The following is a 23,604-nucleotide window of genomic DNA, read 5'->3' on the forward strand; positions in this document are numbered from 1 at the left end:
GATTCTTTTGTGAGGATTGAATCAGATATTAATTTATTGCTTCTTTCTGCATACCTTAATATTGCAACATCTGGTAAAACAGCCTAAGGACATGATTTTTTCTATCTTATTTTTCATGGTGATTAGTCTACTATAACCGTTTACATCTACTTTCCATGTTGTTGTTTCAATTTACATCATGATTAAAAAAAACATGAACATCAAACCTGTTCCACTTACATAGAAGAATAAGAAGTTGTGGATTCAGACCTTTTCTTTAAGAATTGATTATTCTATCTATGTTTATATGTATTGGTAAATAAGTCCATTGCTAATATGTAATTGCTTCTACTTTTGTCCTTTATGTAATTAAGTTGTGGAGGGTATCTGTATATTGTCCATCCAATGTATAATGTGGACAAATGTTAGCTTTATTGACAAGGTGGACCTCTAATTATTGGTTTGAAGATCAAAGGTCATATTTGAAGTGAAATATAGCTCTGTGAGACAAGTAAAAATAAAATTACTCCATTCAAGTTGATATGTATAAAGGTATAGGATATTGTCCTTCCACAACAGTTAAATATATTTTGGATTAGATACATCATTCACATTATTAGAATCCATTTGATTTTTAAAATCATTGGTCATATGGGCTGATAAAAACAAAACAAAACAATAACTCATCTTGCAAGAAATATTTTTATTGACATAACAGAAACAACAACAGGTGGGATGACTGTAGAATAGAAGACAAGAAATACTGTTAAACCTTCATAACCCAATAGTAAACATGATTATTCAATTCCAAACCATTTCACTTTCAAAATAATTTTGAAAAAAACCTACAATTGCTTTGAGACACTGTATTTACCCTAAGTAATAAGTGAATGCATTACACATTAAAATTCACCCTGTATTACATTGCAATTCAAATTAACAGTAATAATGAGTGACATTTCAAAAACACATTTATGTTTACAAAGTTGTATACAAGTTTTTCTCATATTCACATATCCATTCACTTATCTATGAAAAAAAAAACATCCTTTGGTTCATTTTTCTAAAACATTTTCATCAAGGTGAGTGCGTAGAAATATCTTGCTACAAAATCGAACTGGAATCATGATGATTAAAAATTCTTAAAAGAACTGTACAAACATTTCCTTTTATTTGCCTATTGTAGTTTTCAAGAATAAAAAGTATAAAAGACCTTGCCCAATGAAATGTGTTACAGAAAATTCTCAAAAATCAGTAGCAACTTCCAATATGAACAGCAATTTAAGGAGGTAGACCTAGGGTAAGGGACTTTACTCTAGAAATCAGTGATATGTTTATATCGTATTCAATTTCAATAAAGCCATTTCAAGCTTTCCTTTGAATCAGCATGGAATCAGTCCATGTTACTTTGATGCTTACATAAGATTGGTGTAAAAAGGTGAATACAAATGTTCCAATGATTGTAAGAGTTGTGTCCCTTACCCTAGGTCTACCTCCTTAAGTGCTTATACCGCTTTTTAGAAGTTTGGAAGAACAACTGGAAAGTGAATTAAGAAATTTGTTCTTAGAGAAATACAAGTAGTGACACAAATTAAACTAACTACTGATAACACTGACAAAATGCCAGAATATCTATTAAAATATTATCTCTTGCAGTATGAAACATAATTAGTTATGACAAAATTTTCAAAATAAATCTTGTTTTTATTGGCAAACCATCTTATTTCTGTAACTATCAAGAAACCTCTTAAGTAACAAGTCTTTCCTTTTTAATTGCATTAATGAAAATAAAACAAATCATTTGAACTGGCCAAATAACATTTGCAAAATCTATATTTGACTTCAATTAAAAACACTTGGTGTATCAGAATTTTTGACAGATATTCTAATTGTACATAAACACTTGTAGATTGACCATGGAAAATAACAAATCTGCAGATTTACCATGGAAGGTATCAGATCTGTAACTTTAAATATGCTATAACATCATTAAAAAGTAACATATATGTAAGGGAAAAAAACTATAAAAACATAACAACCTTCTCAAATAACATATAGAATGATTAAATATGTAAATAAATAACGTCGTAGTACATAATTGTTAAATGGAGAAATACTGTAAATTCATAGTCCATGTATTTTGATCTTCTACTCAAATAAATATTACCAAAGAATTAGGAGGTGCATATAATAACAGGTTGTAAGCAAAATCCTCAATTATCAATAAAAAAAAAAACCATGCTTTGGTTCATTTTTTTCTAAAGCATTTTCATCAAGGTGGGTGTGTAAAAAATCTTTTTGAAAAGATGTTTTCCATCAAATACACTCTGGTACATTTATGTACTCAGAATAAATTAAAATTCATTTACATGACATTATACTTTGTAATCAACCATAAGGTGCTATAGAAACTGTGGTCTCTTCCATTGAAGACTTTTGCCTGATGAACCACATAACATTTATTGTTAAATCTACAGTTTAAACATTTTATTTATTATTGCACATAACTATGCTAAAACAATGAAAACAAAACAAAATGTTGCTGGATTTCAAGATTTCAAGATTAATACAATATTGCACTAAAATGGATAACAAATGGTTATTTAATTAACCACAGCATTAAAGTAAATGTATTTCTAAGGAGAAAAAAAAAAATTTAGTTGGAAAATATAAGAAATTTCATTAAAATTAATATCTACCCTGAGATGTTTCCTGTAGAAGGCCATTTCTTTATATCATATTTAATGATCAGAACTTTGAGACGTACTTTAAAACACAAATTAACCCGTACTAGTAAATTAGGAGGAATAACATTTATGAAATTGTTTATAGAAAAAAAATATGAGACATTGTTTTACAACAAAAAATATGGCCCATTGTTGTACAATTGCATCAAAACTTATAATAATTTTTTTATATCAAATTAATATATGCAGCAATCTATATTTTGGTCCACAAACTCTATGTATTTTGAAGAAAATTCAATGCTATCATACTATCATAGTGAGTTTAACCACATTTGAGACAAATTACATTGTATAACATCCATTGCCCATTACAAAGCAATTGTATCCCTGTTGAGGTAAGTTTATCTGAAACCTCTACCAAAGTACCTGTTGACAAGTTCCCTTAGTCTTACTACGTCCTCCATACTCAAGTCATCATAGTATGTCTACAAAAAAAATATGATAATATTCATTAACTATAAAATAAACAATTTATAGTGAGTAAAATAATTAACTTTAGAGGACAGAGTTTGTTTTCCCTTGACAGAATTAACATTACCTGAAGAACTGCCAAAAGTTAACCAGACAGTTAATTGACAAGGAGATTTAAATTTCTATCAAACATAGATTACAGTACCTATGGAATAAAAAGAAATTATAAATCTCCTTGTCAATTGTCCAACTACTTGCACATTTCATCAGGTCATTTAATTAGGTGAAGCCTAACTCTATAAACCGAAAGTTAACTATTTTACTTGCTGTAATAAATGTTACATAAGAGGGCTACCAGAGAACTTACAAATATCATTTAGACTTGATAAAGTAAATAATAAAGAGCTTTGTCGAGTGTAGCATGCTACAACTCCAACATGATGAAGTCTGTTCACTCAGGGCTATTGTGAACACAATATTTGTTTCCTACACACTTAAAGACAGGGACTTGCAATTAATTAAGGAAACAACAACTGGTCTGGGCTCAATACTGCAGAAAATTTGAAATTGAATTGAAGTTAAAGCAGTTCTGCTATAGGGGTGTTCACCTAACACATTTGCCTTGATCCCTATAAATAAAAAAAACAAAAGAAATATCTGAAATCTGATTGGAAAGCAGGCAGTGATTTACATAGGAATCTAATAAAATAAATTTCAAAATCAGCCAAAAATTGAAAAAGATTTTTGGGGTGTGGCCCACTTTGGCCCATTAATTCTTAATAAATCAAAGAGATTTCCAAAAATTGATTGAAAATGGCAGGCAGGGGTTTTTGTATGGCATCTAATAAAATAAATTTCAAAGTCAGACAAAAAAGTTTTCTTGGCATGGCTTGACCTTTCACCTCCTATACATTTTTGAACTTCAAAGCCATTATAGATACAAGATTTCAAAGGGAACACAGCAAAATCAGCTTAACAACAAACACTTTCTTTCAATTATAACACCTATTTTCCCCCTTTTAGTCCCTTATTTTCATAGGATTTGGGGTCAAAATCTACAAAATTTTTTGGGTACTCCAACAAACATGTCACAAAAAACAATGTGTTAAAATTTAAAAATGACTCAAGATATTGTAAATAAACCAGAAGTAGTGGATGCCGACAACAACAGCATGATACAATTAAACATGATATGGTCAGACTTGTACAGTTATGACTGATCAACTGTAAACAGTGAACATTAAAAAAAAAAAAAGAGTTATGATTGAATCTTATCTGGTAGAGTTTGTATATAATGGTATGTTTACTAAATTCATGTATTGTGTATTGTGCAAATGATTTCCCAAAATATCAGAAATTTAGATACATAGATATATATAAATACCCTCTCATTGACAGCTGGTTCTTCTTTTCTGATTGGATCCAGTGCAAAGTCCTGAACAAGAGCTTCAGTCATTGGTTGATTGTGAACTTCAACCTCAACCTCTTGTGGGTAATACCCTGTCCTTTCCACTCTAAGTTTGTAGCGACCATCAATCAGAATTCTATAGTAATCACCATCCTTATCTACAAAGTAATATCAGTAAAATAGAATCTAATACATGTATCATTTTAAAATGTTTTTGATAATTAACCTTCAAGGCTTTCATACACACTGTTACATTTAAATTACAGTATTCAAATCTTAGATGTATCTTTAAGTATGTGTAAAACAGACAATCTGCTTATCATCTCTAAGCACACTAAGATCTCATACCAAATATATTAATAAGCTTAACATCAGACAATTGATAAACTATTTGATTAACATACAATAAATCCAATTTATGAAATCTTAACTTTCTTTAATTCATTCAAACTAAAAAATATTTCAGTACAATGTATCATAATTATGAGGTACCACATGGTTCGCTTCTGAAGTCCAGCATGCTAACCATCATGCCATCTGTCATTGCCATAAAAAAATGATTATAAGCAGCTGTACTGCAGATGACAGTGTTACATACTTGTTATCCATGGAGTTTTCTACTGTTAATTAGCAATGCACAGCATTTTTTTCAAATTCACAGTATCATAAACTATTTTTATGACCTTCAAGGTGAATTCTTTTACCATATAATCCCTACTTCATGGTATGGGATAAATCATGTATTACTTGTTAACAGACACGACTCAAACTTTCTTAATACATACTTGAGGTAATATCATGACGTATGTACTGGACCTGATCTGGATCTTCTCCCTCAGGGACTGCCTTGGTCAAATTGTAAACCTTTATTACAGCATTTCTGATTGGAGATTTGCTGAAGGCATCAGTCACTACTCCCTTTACTCCATCATGTACCTAGAATAATAATCAAGACATAACAGATCAAATTAACTGTAGCCCTTCCAACTTTGTTAGATGGGGTATAATGACTGTTATGCTATCCTCATAAACACTGAAACCAAGTGACTACTGATGGATGGAAAGAAACATAAACACACCAACCAGATAAAAGCCATACAGTACAACTACATAAATTTTATCATAGGTTATCATACCTGCATCATGTAGTTAATGAGAGCTTCTTTGTTCTGTATCCAGTAGTCTCCTTCTTCTTCAGCTTTGGGAAACTTGTCACATCCTAACTCAAGGGTGATCTCAAAACAATTTGTTTCCAGTAAGTTATAGTCCTGCATACCTGTATATACACAAATACTATTAGTAAAATTGTATGGGAACAAAGTTTCAAATCAGTAGAGCAAAGAAAAAAGCCAAAAAGTCCTATAATCAAAATTGAACAATGACAATTTTCTCCCATGTAGTACACAAAGTATAACTTTTCTGAAAGGGGCTGTTTGCTTCAAAAGAAAAAAATATTTATGATGGTAATTTAGTAAAAATCTGTACAAAGTAATTACATACCAGTATGTTTTTACGAACATTACTAACCTACACCCCTAAAGGCCTGTGTAGCAAACACGGCAAATCATTGTAGTCCTATTATTTTATCTAGCAGAACTCATTTTTCATTTACTGAGACCCAACTATCAGAGACTTTATTAGGCCTTTGTGATTAACATTCACTTTATCGAATTAAAGATTCTTTAAATCTTTGATAGTTTTCATTAATAACTAAAACACTTTTCAACTTTAAAAGACAATAACTATATTCAGATTTTATCCTACAACTAACCAAAGGAGACTCCTACGTTCATTACATAAACTTAAAATTTCTTTCAATCTGTTATAGTTATAAAAATATTAGCTAAAAATGTCATTTTTTAAGATGAAGCTGCATACAGAATTTAGCAATATGAATGGTTGCTAAAGATGGCGGCATACAAAGAATGACTATATATCTCTTATAATATTTTTAAGATAACAGAGATAAAAGTGAATACATTTAGAAGTGTACGAATAATGTCAATGATTTGCGATGCAAAACAGACTATATAGATTTGAAATTTTCAAGCCACCACCTTTGATATTCAAATAATCTTACCTCCAGGAACAGCATACCAGTCTGCACCATTAGTAATGCCATCTTCAAATAAATCATCTCCAGACATGTCACATGGTTCTCTGTTCTTATCAGCCATCAGAGTGTGCTTCTCAGAGTAACTCTCAGCCAAATACCTAAAAAGTACAAAGAATTATTGTGTAGTGTAAAAGATCAGACATTTGCTTACATTATAACACCATATAAAACATGTATGTTTCTATGACATTAATATCCAGACATTCCTTCCAATCATGGAATGCAATAAAAATCACATGTAAAATGAACCACTTCATGATAGAAAAACTCAAAAAATCTAGGAAAATTCTAAACTCAATAAAAACAAAATTTAAGTCAGAAAATATTTTTTAACCAAAGAACAAATAATTAATTTCACTGCATTTAACAATTAAGCTATACTTTTGTCAACTAGAATAGGTGTAGCTTAGTAAGAATGCAGAGGTCACACCCAGAATAGTTGCGGTAAATATGGACACACCATTTAAGCTCAGAATTATGATTGCAATTACTGTGTTTGACACTGGATGAAAAATTATACAGAATGTAAATGGACTCTTTTGGCCCCCAATTATTCTACAGTTCAAGACACAACTTCTTAAGTAAAACCAACCTTTCTATGATGGTATGGATCATGGTACAATTTAAAAGAGAGGCATTTGATTAAGTTACTGTCCAGTCATCATGCTTGTTTTTGGCACCTTACTCCAAAGCAGTTCCGATCACAAGAAAAAAAACCCTCTCAAAAAGGACTATACACTTATAACCCCAAACAATATTTTTCTACCTGAAAGTTGCATCATCAGGGCTAGCTGTGTAGCCATGTTGTGAGTTGTCCCTAGTTGCATCATATGGGTAGTTAGCCACTAGATCACCACCATGGAGATTGGATGACAGAACAAATGGTATATCATTTAACCAAATCATTATAGCTTTAGTCTCAGGTTGCAGCTACAATAAAAACATACATGTCAAGACTAATGTTATGTGGCAAGAAATACTTAAGGTTAAAAAACAGGGCAAAGCAACTTAATTTAATACATGTTTATCTCTGAAATAGCATAGGCAGATTTTTTCTTATTGATTGTCTAGCTTTACAATGTACTATTGGTTACTTATACAATATATACAACTTGGGTAATAGGGACCAATAACATCAGTAAGCTCCTATATATACTAGTAGTTGTCTGAAACATGAATTACTAAAAATGGTTCTGTAGGAAGTGACGTAGACAGTGTTAAGAAGTGATTGTCTGAACTTTTAACACAGATGCATAGGGTGTGTTTTAGGACAGGTACTGACTAATTAAAACTTACTCCTGGAGTTTCCATGGCTTCTGTAAATGGCTCTAGATGATTGTTCTTGCCACCATTCTGCTCATTGTAATACATTTTCTGATTCAGTTTAGGAAAGTTACGATTCAAATCAACATTGTTGGCATTTGATCTTCCTTTTAACCAATTTTTCTGCCCATTCTGCAAAAAAAACCACATAGTATTCATGAATAAAAAAATTTATAGACAGCTAAAATTATGTCAAAACTGTAATAATTAAAATACACTGTGAACCTATTGCCTTTCCCTAGTTAATACAGGTACATGTACTGGAGACATGTGCCATTTCTATGCATCACCATACTCTTTCAGAAGCCACTTCCATAAGTTGAGCTTATTCATTAAGGATACATGTAGACAGACAAATGGTAGAATTATATTAATTATTGCTGGATCTAGATACCTACAAACTCTCCTTGAATGAGGTATGAAAGCTAGTAATTTATTATTTGATATTTACTTAAGTTGGAGAAAATATAAATGCTGAACTAGAGAACTGGAAATCTAGTGACCTGTGACCATATAATTATTATGGGAAACAAAATGTATATCATTTCTAGGTCTTTCCTCCAACAATTTAAATGGCAACTTAGAGCAACCGCAGCCACCTGTTGAGCCATTCATCCAATCCACAAGAAAAGTGAAATGTTTGTAAGGAGCATTGAGGTCAACAACCCTAAGATCAAGATTCAAAACATTGTCAACTGTGGTATCAGGGGACTTAATCTTTGAAAAACTGACCAATCTTGACCCTGTTTACAAAAAAAATCAAAGTTCTGTCAGCAATGGTGGTTTTTGATTCTTGTGAAATTTGTAGCATAAACAAAATTTTGAAGATTACATGATGTACATTGTAATTAAAACTATGATCATAAATTTACATTTTTCATATTTAAAGCTGCATTAGCTGCCAAATTTGTTCAGTTTTGATTCTACTGAAATTTGCTGATTCAATGAAATAATACCTACAGAATATTGTGAAAACAACATTTTTTAAACAGAGGAGATTGATAGCTCTGATCTAATTATTTCTTGCCATTACTTCTGAAGATTCCCGACAGAACATTTACCTGGGTTAAAAATACTTTAACCTTGGTAAAAAAAAAAATTACAATAACGGATACATGTATGCATGTGTCTTGTTTTCGTTTCATTTCATCTATTTTTGGATTAGTTTTCAAATAAATAATGACCATATTTGAGCCATATTATATCACAATACGCAAGTTTCAAAAAGATCCTTGCGTTATATTTGAACTTTTTACTTTTACAGCTTGAGTTTGTCTGTCTTCCTTGCCGCTAAAAAACCACTTTTGTTTGCAATCAGATTTGTTATTAAAAGAGTGACCCCTACAGCACATGCGCAGATTAAGGTCATCAGAAGTTATATGCATACGAATTTAGCTAAGGCGATATTTGTCTTTCAAGACAATAAATACATAGACACCTATTCCATGTATTTAATGCATTTTATTTCTGGTATCAAATTAAATTATACAGGAAAAGTACAATTTAGTAGTAATAATTCAAAGTTAAGGTATATTTCATCAGAAACAAATATTTACAAAAATGACAGCTAATGCAGCTTTAGTACCAAGAACTGTTTTTCCCTAACATGTATAAACTGAATGTCAATCCATACTTCTGATCCAAGTACACACAAATACAATTTTTGTTCCATTTCACCTTTTTCTAAATTTTTAAAACTGTCCAAAAGTTAATTTGCATTAACATTACAAAACTATAGTAACAGATTATTTATTATACTCAAATAAAATCAATTTCAGCTTAAGAAAATAATTTCCTTGATGAACATAAGATTTCCAAACTCTTGACACTTATGTCAGTTTGAATTTTCTCACCAATTTTACTTGGTTAAAATCACAGCTCTTCACTTCCTGTTTATCAATGGTTGATTATTAATGAAAAGATGGAGAAATTGACTGATAAGTTTGTTAAATGGAGCATGCTTCACAAATTTTATGCTTCTTGACACATAACTGCAGGAACTAAATCTAAATGCAAATTCATTACTGAATATTATTCAAGGCCAAAGAAGTCCCTCACATCTTCAGTTGATATGAAGACTAGATCTCAATTCTATTTGCAGAAATAATAGAATCTTATTGAGCTGAGTAATTGCAAGAAACATATTTACTGGTTAAAAACTCAGAATTTGAGGAAATTGTCAATTTTTATTTTTTGAAACCCTGGCTAGAACCTTAAATAACCTCTGGCAGCAATTTCGCTTTATCAATCTAAACTCAGGGGGAGCATTTGTAGAGGCTCTTCCTTACACCATTTCTGTTCATTGTGATTCATGTGTAGACCTCTGATAAAAGAGAAGACTCCATATTCATATCAGAGCTCCTGTGTATAATTGTGGACACAGAAGCCATCACATTGTTAGAATAAGTAGCTTGTTTTTAATGAGCACTCATTCAAATTCTCCATTCAGTCCATTAGCTTTTACAAAAAAACCCAGTACCACTCAAGTTATATGTGTTAACAATTTATTACTTGCCATTTTAAAATTCTGGGAGTATCAGGTACTGAATCTTATCTTAGTAGTCATTTAGTTTCACCATATGTCTTCCAAATATACCCCTGTTACTTGAATAATTACATTTTTATGTGTCTACACTACTTCAAATCAATTATCCATCATAAAAAACGGAAAGTAATATTTTTCCTTATATAAAAATTACCTGCTATATATAGATGAAGGTATGAACACATAATATCAAATTTCCTATAAAACTTAATTAAAAGTTCTGAGCACAGATTGTTTTGGACAAAGTATCAATAAAATACAATTATATCTGAGATATTGTAATGGTAACAGTAATTGTTAACATGTGTGGGTGGTTCAGAAAGATCTCAGGGGCAATTACTTTTTATAGTCTGGATACTTCTGAGAATAAATTAAATTAATGACCATTTTGAAACTTTTGTGTTTCTACATCAAGAATTATATTGTGATCTTAAATGTAATTAAGTTTTAAATACAAAAGTTGGATAAACCAAACATAGATTAAAGCCTGTGTACCAAAAGAACCTAGATCTCTAACTGGGATGGTCCTGATACAAATGCAAGTTCATACCAAACCAACAAGAATACTACATTCAACTTTATAACTCTGCCAGTGATTGAAACATTAAAGTCCCATAACTCTCTACAACTTGGCAGTGTGAATATGACCAAGTCTGTATTGGTCTCAGTATCGTATTAATTTTCCCATAGACTTCTATAGTGAAGTGCATATTTTTAGGATTTTTTAAAAAATATGTAAATTGATTCAATAAAACTTTCACTTATGTAGCATTTCTAAGGACATGTGAAAAAATAATTTCCTGCAAAGAAAATAGGTTGAGTCCACGAAGATTGGACAGAAAAGTAGTCTTGAACTATAAATAGCCATTTTCCCTACTTTCACTTTCGTTTTGCACTCACCTAACCAACCTTTTCAGTGGAACATTTTTATGATATTATGTTAGATTTTCTTTTAAAAAAGTTCTTCATCTTACAGTGTGATGTTTGCTCTATTTTTTAAGTCATTGTTCATGTCTTTTGACAAAACATTAGTTTGTAGAGAGGCAAAAAGAAAATGCACTATATTTTTATGGCATCCATGTTTTGACGTACACCCGCTCAGGGATATGCAATACGATACTGGTACCTATTACTAATAAACATTTCAATATAATCCTAAAAGTTGTTGTTTTTCTGCTAGAGTATTCATTTCCATACTGAAAATTCAGAATATCATTGCCCTGCTACAAACATGAGTTTTCTATTAAAATTCTTATATAGGTACCCTATTCCAGGCATAAGACTAATATCTCAATGTTAGCCAGAAAATATTACTTTTGATAAAAAGCTGCTGCATTAATCAAACTAAGCAACTTTGTGGTTTATTCTGACATGGTAGATACATAAGCTGTACTATGAGTTCCAAATCATTATTTAATCCCCACTTGTGAGTTCCATATATGGAAATATTAATATCCGAACCTCCTTTTTTGTCTTTAACTCAAGGGAGCCTCTTGTTTAAAGTAAAGTATAATGACCGGTACAACCAACTGTTTTAAACTATAGATATGGTCATTTCAATTATAATAAATCCAGAAAAAATTATACCAATATCATAGTTTTAAAAAAATATAGCTTTTCATATGCAGAAAATACAGATTTTAAGCCATTTTGGTACCCCAGGCAGATACAAATGGACCTCAATGTCACAGGAAAAGGACTTTTTCTTTAAAACAGATAGCTATGATGCAAGACATATAGTTTACTGGTATAAATATTATAATAACAATTGTCTGCTTTAGATACTTTTTGAAAAAATTCAGTTTTTATATGAAAAAACACCATTATTTTTCTTGCCGCATTAGAATCTGTCCATTTGAACCACTAAAAAAAGTCCACTAAAAAATTGGCTGATGACTTTTGTGACATTTCTGTGTTTAAATCAACCACACAGTTATATGGCAACTCATTTTAGCTATTTATTTGAAAGAAAAACAAAAAATAAAAAAAATATTCATTTTTTCATATATAAGAGGCAATGTATGGAAAATGACTATTTTCAAGTCCTAACCACATACTTAAAATGTGTTGTAACTTGAAAACTATCCTTTATGCAGGAGTATTACTTGCTTTAGGTTACCTGAATATAGATATGCTCATCATAAATAGTCAAGATAATAATTTTATTGAACTGATATCCTACAAATTCATGAAAACAAAATGCATTTCCAAATTTGGTCAAGATTAACCATAAATGCAAAAAACCAGAGCTACCATAAAAAATCAGGTTCAAAAGTTGGCTAATTCATCTTAAAAGTGTTACCTGTATTGGGGTACTACTTTTTCAGCTGGTAAAGACCACTTGCTGAATATCCAACTTTACTTGAAAAACTGGCTTACTAGGTCTCAGTATCGTATTAATTTTCCCATAGACTTCTATAGTGAAGTGCATATTTTTAGGATTTTTTAAAAAATATGTAAATTGATTCAATAAAACTTTCACTTATGTAGCATTTCTAAGGACATGTGAAAAAATAATTTCCTGCAAAGAAAATAGGGTGAGTCCACGAAGATTGGACAGAAAAGTAGTCTTGAACTATAAATAGCCATTTTCCCTACTTTCACTTTCGTTTTGCACTCACCTAACCAACCTTTTCAGTGGAACATTTTTATGATATTATGTTAGATTTTCTTTTAAAAAAGTTCTTCATCTTACAGTGTGATGTTTGCTCTATTTTTTAAGTCATTGTTCATGTCTTTTGACAAAACATTAGTTTGTAGAGAGGCAAAAAGAAAATGCACTATATTTTTATGGCATCCATGTTTTGACGTACACCCGCTCAGGGATATGCAATACGATACTGGTACCTATTGTGTCATACCACTGTACCAAATTTGACACCCAGTCTCAAGCAGTGTTCTCCCCATGCCATTATACACTGTACTTTGCAGCGCTATAATTTCTTAGTAATGTGCTATCAGTAATTAATTTTAGTTAGAATGCACTATGGGCATGTGCTATAATTTTGTTGGAAGGCAAAATGAGTTGTGCTATGCCAGTGAGCACTGTGCTATTCAAAAATCATGGAACAAACACCGTCAAGGTGTTGCATCCATAAAATACCTTTGATAGAGGGACATGCAGCAAGAACAAAAATGAATTGACAAAAAAAAACAGCTTTAAGATTATGAAAACCCTAATCTCAAATTAATTATACGTAAAAATAATAACATATAATTCTAATGCTTAAAAACAAAAACAAACAGAAAAAAATAAGCATCAAACAGCTGATAATACCTACATGTTTAGTACTCCTATGAAAATCCTGAAAAAATGAAAACTTAAACCAGAAAAATTAAAAATTATTTCGAAGTCTTTTTAGTTTCCAATGGGAAAATTTCAATTACACATAAATATTCAAATATAATTTGAACAATAGACATATATTTTCCCTTTATACAGTGTAGTATCATAATGAATCAACTTCCTTTTTCACTTTCTTTACAAAATTTCAATTTTTCAAAATTACTGTGAATCCATTTTACCTTTAATTTTAAAAAAGCTTTATAATAAGAAAGACAAATATCTCAATTTCATTTGTATGTTTGTTTTAAATTTTATATTTGATTTTGTAAAACTAAGAACAATTTAAACATGAATGAAAATATGATGTCAAAAATATACTCATATACAGAGAAAAATTGGGATGTCATTTTTTCCCCCTATTACTTTAAAAATGAATATATTTCAAAACTTCTAATGAAAAATTATATTAGATGTAAACAATTAATTTCCGGACATTTTCCTTTCTTTTAATAAAAAAGTCATAAAAATTAATGGTGGGACAGCTGATAACAGTTCTTTTGGAAAAAAAATGTAATTTTTGCATAGAAAGCAACAGAAAAAATAAAGAAAAGTTGACTCACTTAAGGCACCATGCTGTATGTGGTAATTGTTCACATCCTACAAGATAAATGTTCTGCAGAACAATAACTATACACGGCCAATTTTCTAAATCACATCCATACCAAGAACAGTGATTCAATTATATATAACTATATGTAATTAAAATTGCTCTAGCAATCAAATGTCAATTTCATCAAATACATGTCATCGCGGTACATTGGGGTGCACTGAACAGTTACCAGTACATTCAGACCCATTGTTCCATGCATAAAACTGGCCTAGACCTATTTCAAAAACTTTATTTTGGTTAGGTTTTGTAAAATGTAGCAAAAGCATTTTTAGATAGATATGTAATACATGTGATGGTAAACAAGTATAATTTAAATATTTCAGTGTGCTACGGTAAAGGGTTTTCTCCTCAGCATCAACTGGGTGATTATCTAAGGCACTAAATTACACACAAACTTTGGAAACCTGAATCAAAATGAGTATTATTTTTTCCACTTTTTCCATTTTTTCAAATCATGATCTCATGCTGAGATAGTTTTCAAATAACTTATATTTCTGAGTGTTTGGCACATAGTTTTGAAAAAGAATCTAAGAATTGTACAAAATATTACTGATAGTTTTTTTTATCAATATGTCACCATAACTACTGATTTTTATTAATATGTCACCATAACTATTGATTTTTATCAATATGTCACCATAACTACTGATTATCAATATGTCACCATAACTACTGATTTTTATGACAATATTCATGTAGCAACTTCAAAATTACTTGAACCTCTTCAGCTTTATTCAGGAAAAGGTACTTGGAATTTCTTTTTTGAATTAAAATAGCTTTATTTCAACAAATAAAATGAAATTTTCACAATTAACTATAAAGTACTACCTTAACTTCATGGACATTATTCATGATTAAATGTATAAACTTACATGTATGTCCATTTTGAGGAAAAGAGCTTATCCATAGCTTAAATTATCCTTTCTTGGAGAGCAGGGCTTTGGAATTTTTTTTTGGAGAAAAAGTTCGTTTCAAAATTTTAAAGGAAAAATAATTTGTTGCTTTAACCGTACAAGTATACATGTACTTAACATAGAATAAAACTGTTTTCGACTTTTCACAAAAAAAAACCAGTTATGTCTCAGAATAAAATCCATAACCTCCCTTCAGAAAATCAAATGGTTGCTGCCTAAGAGTAAAAATTCTAGACGGCCATCCATTGATGAATGATAGTAAGTACTGAAGTGATTAAAACAAAGTTAAAAGAGTACTGAGCATAGAAAGCCCAAAACCCTATTTTTTAAAAAAGAATATAAATAAAAATGGAAATCTGTCAATCAATTCACACTCATACATCAATATCTGGAAACAGCCTCATACTTATAAAATTTGTTCCAATATCAGCAAGAATATTAAAAAATGTTTGTGACAGACATACGGATGAACTGAAAGAATGCAAACCTCAATGTGCTTTGGTGCTTTGGGACTAGTGAATTAAACACTAGACTGAGTGTTACACAATGATATTCAAATCAAAGAGACCATAATAGGAACAAAGAATAGAGTACTCATGATCCAGGCAAAAGGCTAGACCTAGAAAATAAACAAAACACATTAACACAAATGAACTAAAACAAATAATGGATCAGTTCAGAGTTGGATTCCACATAAAATTTGGAGTATGGACTAATTACACCAATAGAGTAAGCATCTTTTGTTCCTATGGAAACACACAATCATATGTTCATATGATATTATGAAACAGTGAAACTATGACATTGTAAACAAGTATATTCTCATATTGGAATGAAATTTGTAAGTCTCTTCATGTGACTCCATGGTTTCACCAGAACTAGAAATAATGATAAAACCATCTAATCAATCCCAGCTAAGGTGATTATAAAGCATACATCAGCAGTTGCTTCCTTATTACATGGATGATAATCAACGAATATGAGAACTATTTAATTGATTTCAAAAGTGTGAAGCTGAGATCTGACATTCTGTCAATACCTTTTTCAATAATACTTAGCATGGGATGATATTACATCTCTCATTTACTGACTTGACTTACATGTACATCATAAATAAAATTGCCTTACACAATATTTAGTTACCTGGAATGAAAAGGTCTACACATGTAGCTTCTGCCTATTTAAGCAACAGAAATCTTCCATAAGTATATCATTAAGTTCATCAGATTTACACCAAGTAATATTGTTAATCTCATGAAACTGTACAGAAGTTATAAATTAAGTAACAAGAGCTCTTGTAGTACATTTGACAGTTTAAACAACTCAAAACAAATCAATTGAGGATAGCATATGCAGTAGGCACCAATCAATACCATTATTAAGTTCAAATCATTTTTCCCCATTTGATTTATTTAAGTAGCATTCCAGCTAAGAATCATGCAAAATGTGATTCATGGGTAAAAAGCCTACATATATTTATTTTTGATATTTTGTTTGAACTGGCATAGTAAACAGAAATAAACAGTCAGTTTTTCATATAACCCGTGTTCTTAGGAGATAAAAATTATATAGAATGCACTTTAGATTTCAAAAATAAGGGAAATAACTCTGTAAATGACACCCAAAAACAGTATAATCTATTGGATTTTCAATGTTGATTATCTTCTAAGAGCAGGCAGATTTGAAAAATCTATTTATCAGAAAAAAATATGCAATTAACAGGAATATGCAATTAACAGAAAATATCATTTCAACATAAAATACTAAAATTTTTAAATGTTTAAGTGGGACAATTTTATCATGTCTAATTAGATTCCTGGCATAGTGTCTATTCAAAAGAAAGAGAAAATTTTCTAAAAACAAAATTCCTTAGAAAATCAAAGTATTTCATCAACTATGTATTGTTGTTTTACCCATTTAGATACATTTTTGAGTAAATTTTTAAAAATAATTATGCATTTAAGAGGAATTTTCTAATTTTTGGTCCTATGTTATACAAATAAGAGAATATTTTTTACATGGATTTGATGGGAAATGTTTTTGTTCTATGAGTTTCTATGCAATTAACAGGAATATACAATAAACAGGTATGTTATTAAGTGGAATCCCCTTGTATTAGTTTTGACAGACTTCAGCAGGTGGACCTAGGGTAAGGAACAGCACTCTTACAAATCATTGGAATGTGTGTGAAAAGCATTTTACATCAAACTCATCTAAACATCAAAGTAACTTTGATTTATTTCATTCTATCTCAAATGAAAGCTTGATAAGCTTTGATGAAATTGAATACGATGCAAACATACATGTATCACTGATTTCAAGAGTCATGTCCCTTACCCTAGGTACACCGCCTTAAGCATAGGGACTTACAATTCATTATGGACACAACAACTGGTTTGGACATTATATTGCACAAAATTTAAATTTAAAAAAATAAATGTTCAAAATCAGACAAACAAAAACAAAAAAAAAAAGTCTATTTTTTGGTGTGTGGTTCGTTTGACCCCTCATAACTTAAAAACTATAAGAGACATATATAATCTGATTGAAAAATAAAGACAGAAATTTTAAAAAGGAATTCAATAAATATAAAATTTTAAATTCAGCCCCTTTGACCCTTTATAACTCGAAAATAGTCAAAAATGCATCAAATCTGCTGATGCATTAATATACCAGAATTAAATAAGGAAGACAATAAATGTGGAATTATCAAAATCAGAAAAAAACCAAACTTTTCATATGGGTTTTAATAAAACACCTGTTTTTACCCTTTTTGGCCCTTTTTTTCTAAAAAAAGTAGGGGCCACACATTCAAAATTACCTAGGAACCTTCTTCTAGTGGTAGTAAAATCAAATTAAAATTTCATAACAATTGGTCAACCACAACTAAAGTTATCACAGAAAAACCTAGTGTCAACGGATGACAACACAGACATTGATGATGCCAGTGCCATACCAATATACAACTGCAAATTTTTAAGGTGTATAAAACATACAGTATAAATAACATACAACATACCTGTACATATATTCTACAGTTTATGATTAATGTATCAATGAATGACGGATGTCATTTGCAACAGGTTTTTGAAACTTGCTACAACAATAAATTTTGAAAATACAATGTATAAATATTTTGGTATTCTCCCAAAGTTACATGTACAATGTACTGCTATAGAAAGAAATCATGGTAACAAAATATACAGCTTTCAAAAGTATTAACCAAAAAAAACATTACTCATTTGAAAGTAGAATGGTAATCATGGTTTATCACTAACTTCATTTGTTTGGTGGCCAACAGGACTACTTCAGAGGTAAAACAGGTAGTCCTCAGATGGTAATAAAGATCCTGTTCTTATATCGTATGAAAAATAAGGCAAAATTTAGATAGTCCATAGGATTCCATGAGAAAAAAATTAAATGTCGATCCCTGGGAAAGTCCACCTATGTAAACCAAAGGTTCTCATTAGAAATTCAATGTAGTGTATTGAAGGTCCAGGACTTCTGCTAATGAAGTATAAAGTCCTGGGTCAGAAACCAAGGGTCCTGGATCACAGACCTACACTAATTTGAACCCCTGAAACTATAACAATTTCAAAAGATCTTGAGTTATCATTCCGAAGCCCTAAGTGTGACAGATGGAAGAACATGAGAGATTGTACTGGTACATACAAATACCAACCACTTGTCAACTTCATGTCAAGGGGGTCTGATAAAAAGACTGAGATAGTAGTGTGGTTAATAAAATCTAAATTTCTCTTATGCTCTAAGTTTTCACCTACATATAAGCATACCAGTAGATAATGAAATGCTTCACAGAGGGCAGCTTGATAAGACCCATGATACAAAACCATGAACAGTTGATGCAAGTATGATAAATCATTCAAGCTTGATACAATTCTAAAATTCGATTGAGACTAAATATTTGACACAGGACACAGGAGCTTGATCCCACTATTAAATATGATACTTGTGTCAATTTATTGGATTCGTAATTTGCCAAGTGATTGCAGAGCAGTAAATAATAATATATTCAATTTTGTATAAAAAAAAATTGAGTTGAAGTGAGGCACCCTAAATCTGTTACATACTAGTCATACTGCATGTTTGATAGTGGGAGCAAGCCCCTGGGCACAGGATAAGAATTTGACAAGAACCAAAGTGGACTCTTTTTGCCTTCTTTTCCCAAATAGTTCCAGTTATAATCCCTTAAATAAATCCCAGCCTTACTTTTGGGTAATGGTACCTTGTGGTACAATACCTAAGAGATTCATTCACCTACAATCAAGAATTATCCAGAGAACAGGAAAATGTGCATTTCTTGTTTCCCATTCCTAAACTGCTCTTATCATAAGTCAACCCCACAATTTACCCAGCCTACATTTGGAGATACATGTATGGTAAATTTTGACACAATTTCAAAGAGACCCATTCCATTATAGTTAAGTCATTGCCCAGACATCATGAAAATGCTTGTTTTTGGCCACTTCTTGGGCCTTTATTCATCACAACCCTGAAAATCAATCCCAGACTTCCTTTAGTTGTATGGTATCTTGTATACTCAAGTTATTGACTAGAAACAAAATGTCTCAGACAACAATGGGGATAGCATAACATTATACAACTACAATTTTTTTTTGATTGTATAAAAAGATATGTTTTTGTTATCTATTTAGAAATCACATGTAATTGGTTAACTCACAGTTACACAGTCAAACATACCTGGTCCCTTGCTTCATTGTTGGCCTCTTCATAACCATCTGGGTTCATGGAAGGTAGGATATGGATCCTGGTATGGTCTATCAGCCAATTCAATCTCTCGTCTTTCCTCTCACTCATCAGTGCTATCAATGCCAATAAGACTTCTCTACCAACAACCTCATTCCCATGCATGTTTCCAACATATTTAAATTCTGGTATTTCTACAAAAAAGTTCATTTGCACCTTAACATATGGAAATTATGCATATTGTGATAGTTCAATAATCATTGATGTTCTGAATTCTTTTGAAAGAACATTGTTATAATATTTTCAATCACCTTCATTTATTTCAACTAGAAATATTGCAAGCATATTTTGCATACATGTACATTAGGCCAACTCTGATATATAAAAGAAGTGGGTTTTTTTTTTTAACTTTAATTAAAACTCTGCTAAACGCTATAAATTACAGAATGGCCCTCAAATTGGAACCTGGTCAATAAATATCCTTGTTATGTTATTTCAGCAAAATTTCAAAGATCAAAGTTTAATAACTATCTGCAAAAAGGACTGTTTGGTTCTCAAATTATGTGTGGATTATACATGTAGACTAAAAAAAATATCTTCTAAATTCATAATAAAATGCTTGATACAACAGCCTCAGAGATAGAATCTCCCAAAAAATTGGTATTAGGTCTGTTCGCTCTAGTTACTAGTAACTTGTTTGCCCTTGGTACATTGTTTTGTCTTACTTGGTGAGGTGAGACAAGGTACATGTATTTTGATCCTGAAGAATCAAAATCCCAAAAATGACAAAAAAAACACTATTTTAAGCAAAAAAAAAAAAAAAACAAAGGGTGGGTAGGGTAAAAGGAAACAGACATTTTTTTTAGTTGGCCAAACTGCACAAGCAAGACAAAATTGCAAAAACAAATTGCCACATATAAGTCTTTTTTCTGGTTTTGGCGAAAGAATTTTCGAAGTCAGAGCAGCCTCTGTGGAGTACATGTTAAGCATAAAGTTTGTCAAAAAAAAAAAAAAAAATAGTTACTATTAATATCCTGAAACACAGGCACTAGAAATAAATACAAATATATTATATTATATGGACGCTGTTTTCTTGTCCTTGTTTTGTTCCTAATTCAACTGATAAAATGTCTAGTGCCTGAAACAAGAAAATCAGTTGGTTTACATCAGTATTAAGTTGACAATACATTTCAAAATATTATGAAGTTATTTTTTAGCCTTCATTTTGACACTACTGATATAAATGCTTACAAAACTGAAATAACAATGTACTTGGCATTATCTTAGAATTCAATTTTGAGGACAAAATTATTTCACCATAGTGTTGTACAATTTTTATATAAATGATCATCAAGTTCAATATACACATTAAAGTTATACATTTAAGTGCTAGTGTATACAGCATTCAGCTAATTTTCATGCTTTCAACTTCCTTATAGATTTTAAAATGACAAATAAAGTTTAAAAAAAAATGAAAACTAATTCTTGTTACCATGGTTATTCATGATCCTACGTGTGTACATGTTAATTCATTTACAGTACTAAATGTACATTGTCACAAAGACATGGATATTAATGTTGGAAATAAATAAAAATTTCTGGATCGATGATCGTTGTACATTTATATCTTATGTGAATGTGTAAAATCATCATCAATAAAGCCACCGTGTTAACTTGAGGCCTGTCCGCTACAGGCCGACAGACAACAAATAAATTTGTCCAATGTTACAGTAAAAAATAGAACAAACTGTCAGTAAACAGAAAGATAAATTGTCAAGTCAGACAAGAAAAAAGATGACTTCAAAAAGAAGTATAAAGACAAAATTTTCGTAATTATATTTTTAAGATACGAACAAATTGATTTTGATATCTTGAAATCAGTCATCAAATCGAAGCTCCCCAAACGACCATTAACTTGATGTTCAAGATGATCAGTGCACCACTTAGGATAACAAATAAATAGGTTGAACAGGTTCATGACAAGAAAATAATACATGCTGACTGAACAAACACTAGGGTGAACAAGATTATTTTGGGGTGATAGAGCATGAATTGGAAAAGTTTGGACCATTACAGACATAACATCAAATTTTCTGTACTGCTTTCTAATTACTAACTTGTTAGTTTTATAACTAATATAAATTATCAAATACAATGTACATGTAATTCCTCTTTCATGTGATAATCATGATGTTCGCTGATGCATTTTTAATCTGATGTTTATTCAAATGAGGGTACCAAGCAAAATAAAAATTAGCCTCCAAAGACAGCATAATTTATATTTGGACCAAAGTTAACCAGAGACATTTCATACACAATATTTTGTTAATTTGCCTGTTTATTGATGAAATTATTAAGTGGCGGTGAACAAGATTCCCTGACCTTTCCACTTATTAATTTGACTAAAAAATGTACTTTTTCGATCTTTTGATGAAACGATCTGAAATATATTGTAGCAGATACATAGAAGACATAAAAAAAAATTGGAAACTGAAGATTCTAATTAATTATCTTGTGGAACAAAGTGATAGGTTAAAATGAAAATCATGAATTTAATTTTTAATTACTTTCATTTCTGTAAAAATGGAGGGGGGGTATAGGTAACTTGTTTTCAATACTTCTTTTTGGTATGTTTTAGTGGAAAGAAAAATGTGGTATGAACATGAAGTTAAGATATCATAGAATGGAAAACTGAAGGTTTTCTTTCAATATTCATAATACTTTTCTAGTTATGATCACTTAAAGTCAAGTAGTTACTAAATGTTGATTAAGTAAGTACGAGATCCTCGTACTCTGCCACATCTTAATATGAGATTTCAGTTGGTTGCAAATCTACTACATAAATTTATACAAATGTACCTCTGAGTTAACCCAGTATTAATAATCCCTTTTGGGATTTCAGAGGGGCATGTTTGTATATCATTTAGACCCAGTAATGCTATCCTATTAACATATTCTTCATTCATAATTTGCTTAGAAAAAAATCATAATTATAATTACTTGCTTACTTATCTCACAAGTGGCACACCACCTTAAAATCCCACTACTTCTCTTGTACCAGGTTAATATACATACTTGAACGATGTTGTCCTGGCCTTGTTGAAAATTCTATAACAGTCAGAGCACGATCTTGAACAGATTTTATGGTTAAGTTGTACAATCTGCTTATTTCAGGAGCATTTTCGTTAGCTTTCTTTAAAACATCCTGCAGACTATTATAGTCATGATTTCCAAACTTGAAGAATGGTGCTGGCGAGGGTACACTCCCGTAACATATTGCTGGTATAAAGACCAACAAAGGTACAATATTTATCATATCAAGAAATACAGAGTCCGTTTCACCCCTGTCTTAAGATTGTAGCGTTACAGAAGCTGAAATATGGCTTGTGAACTCAGTGGTGATCAATGTCAGTGTTTACTAGCACCTGCTTATGTTTATGAATGAGTTGACGTTCATTGTGACGTCAATTGTAGAGG

At 30.8% G+C, this 23,604-nt stretch overlaps 1 protein-coding gene across 2 annotated transcripts; it reads right to left on the reverse strand.

Annotated features, from left to right (window-relative positions):
• Positions 1 to 662: 662 nt before the first annotated feature.
• On the reverse strand, positions 663 to 23,600 carry LOC148619143 (carboxypeptidase D-like). Of its 2 annotated transcripts, XM_088578736.1 has the most exons (10): positions 23,203 to 23,600; positions 20,122 to 20,321; positions 13,811 to 13,834; positions 7,958 to 8,116; positions 7,428 to 7,591; positions 6,626 to 6,759; positions 5,682 to 5,821; positions 5,331 to 5,481; positions 4,522 to 4,703; positions 663 to 3,151 (listed from the first exon to the last, which is right to left on the reverse strand). In XM_088578736.1, exons 1-10 carry the CDS (start codon positions 23,441 to 23,443, stop codon positions 3,068 to 3,070), a joined length of 1,479 nt encoding a protein of 492 aa, XP_088434862.1. In that variant the 5' UTR covers positions 23,444 to 23,600; the 3' UTR covers positions 663 to 3,067. The 2 variants fall into 2 exon arrangements, with proteins under 2 accessions (XP_088434862.1, XP_088434863.1); XM_088578737.1 differs by lacking the exon at positions 13,811 to 13,834 and having other exon boundaries at positions 23,203 to 23,599.
• Positions 23,601 to 23,604: the final 4 nt, after the last annotated feature.

This window comes from Perna viridis, chromosome 4 (assembly GCF_037379345.1).
Source record: "Perna viridis isolate PV_CMFRI_1.1 ecotype Kerala chromosome 4, ASM3737934v1, whole genome shotgun sequence".
Taxonomy (NCBI): domain Eukaryota; kingdom Metazoa; phylum Mollusca; class Bivalvia; order Mytilida; family Mytilidae; genus Perna; species Perna viridis.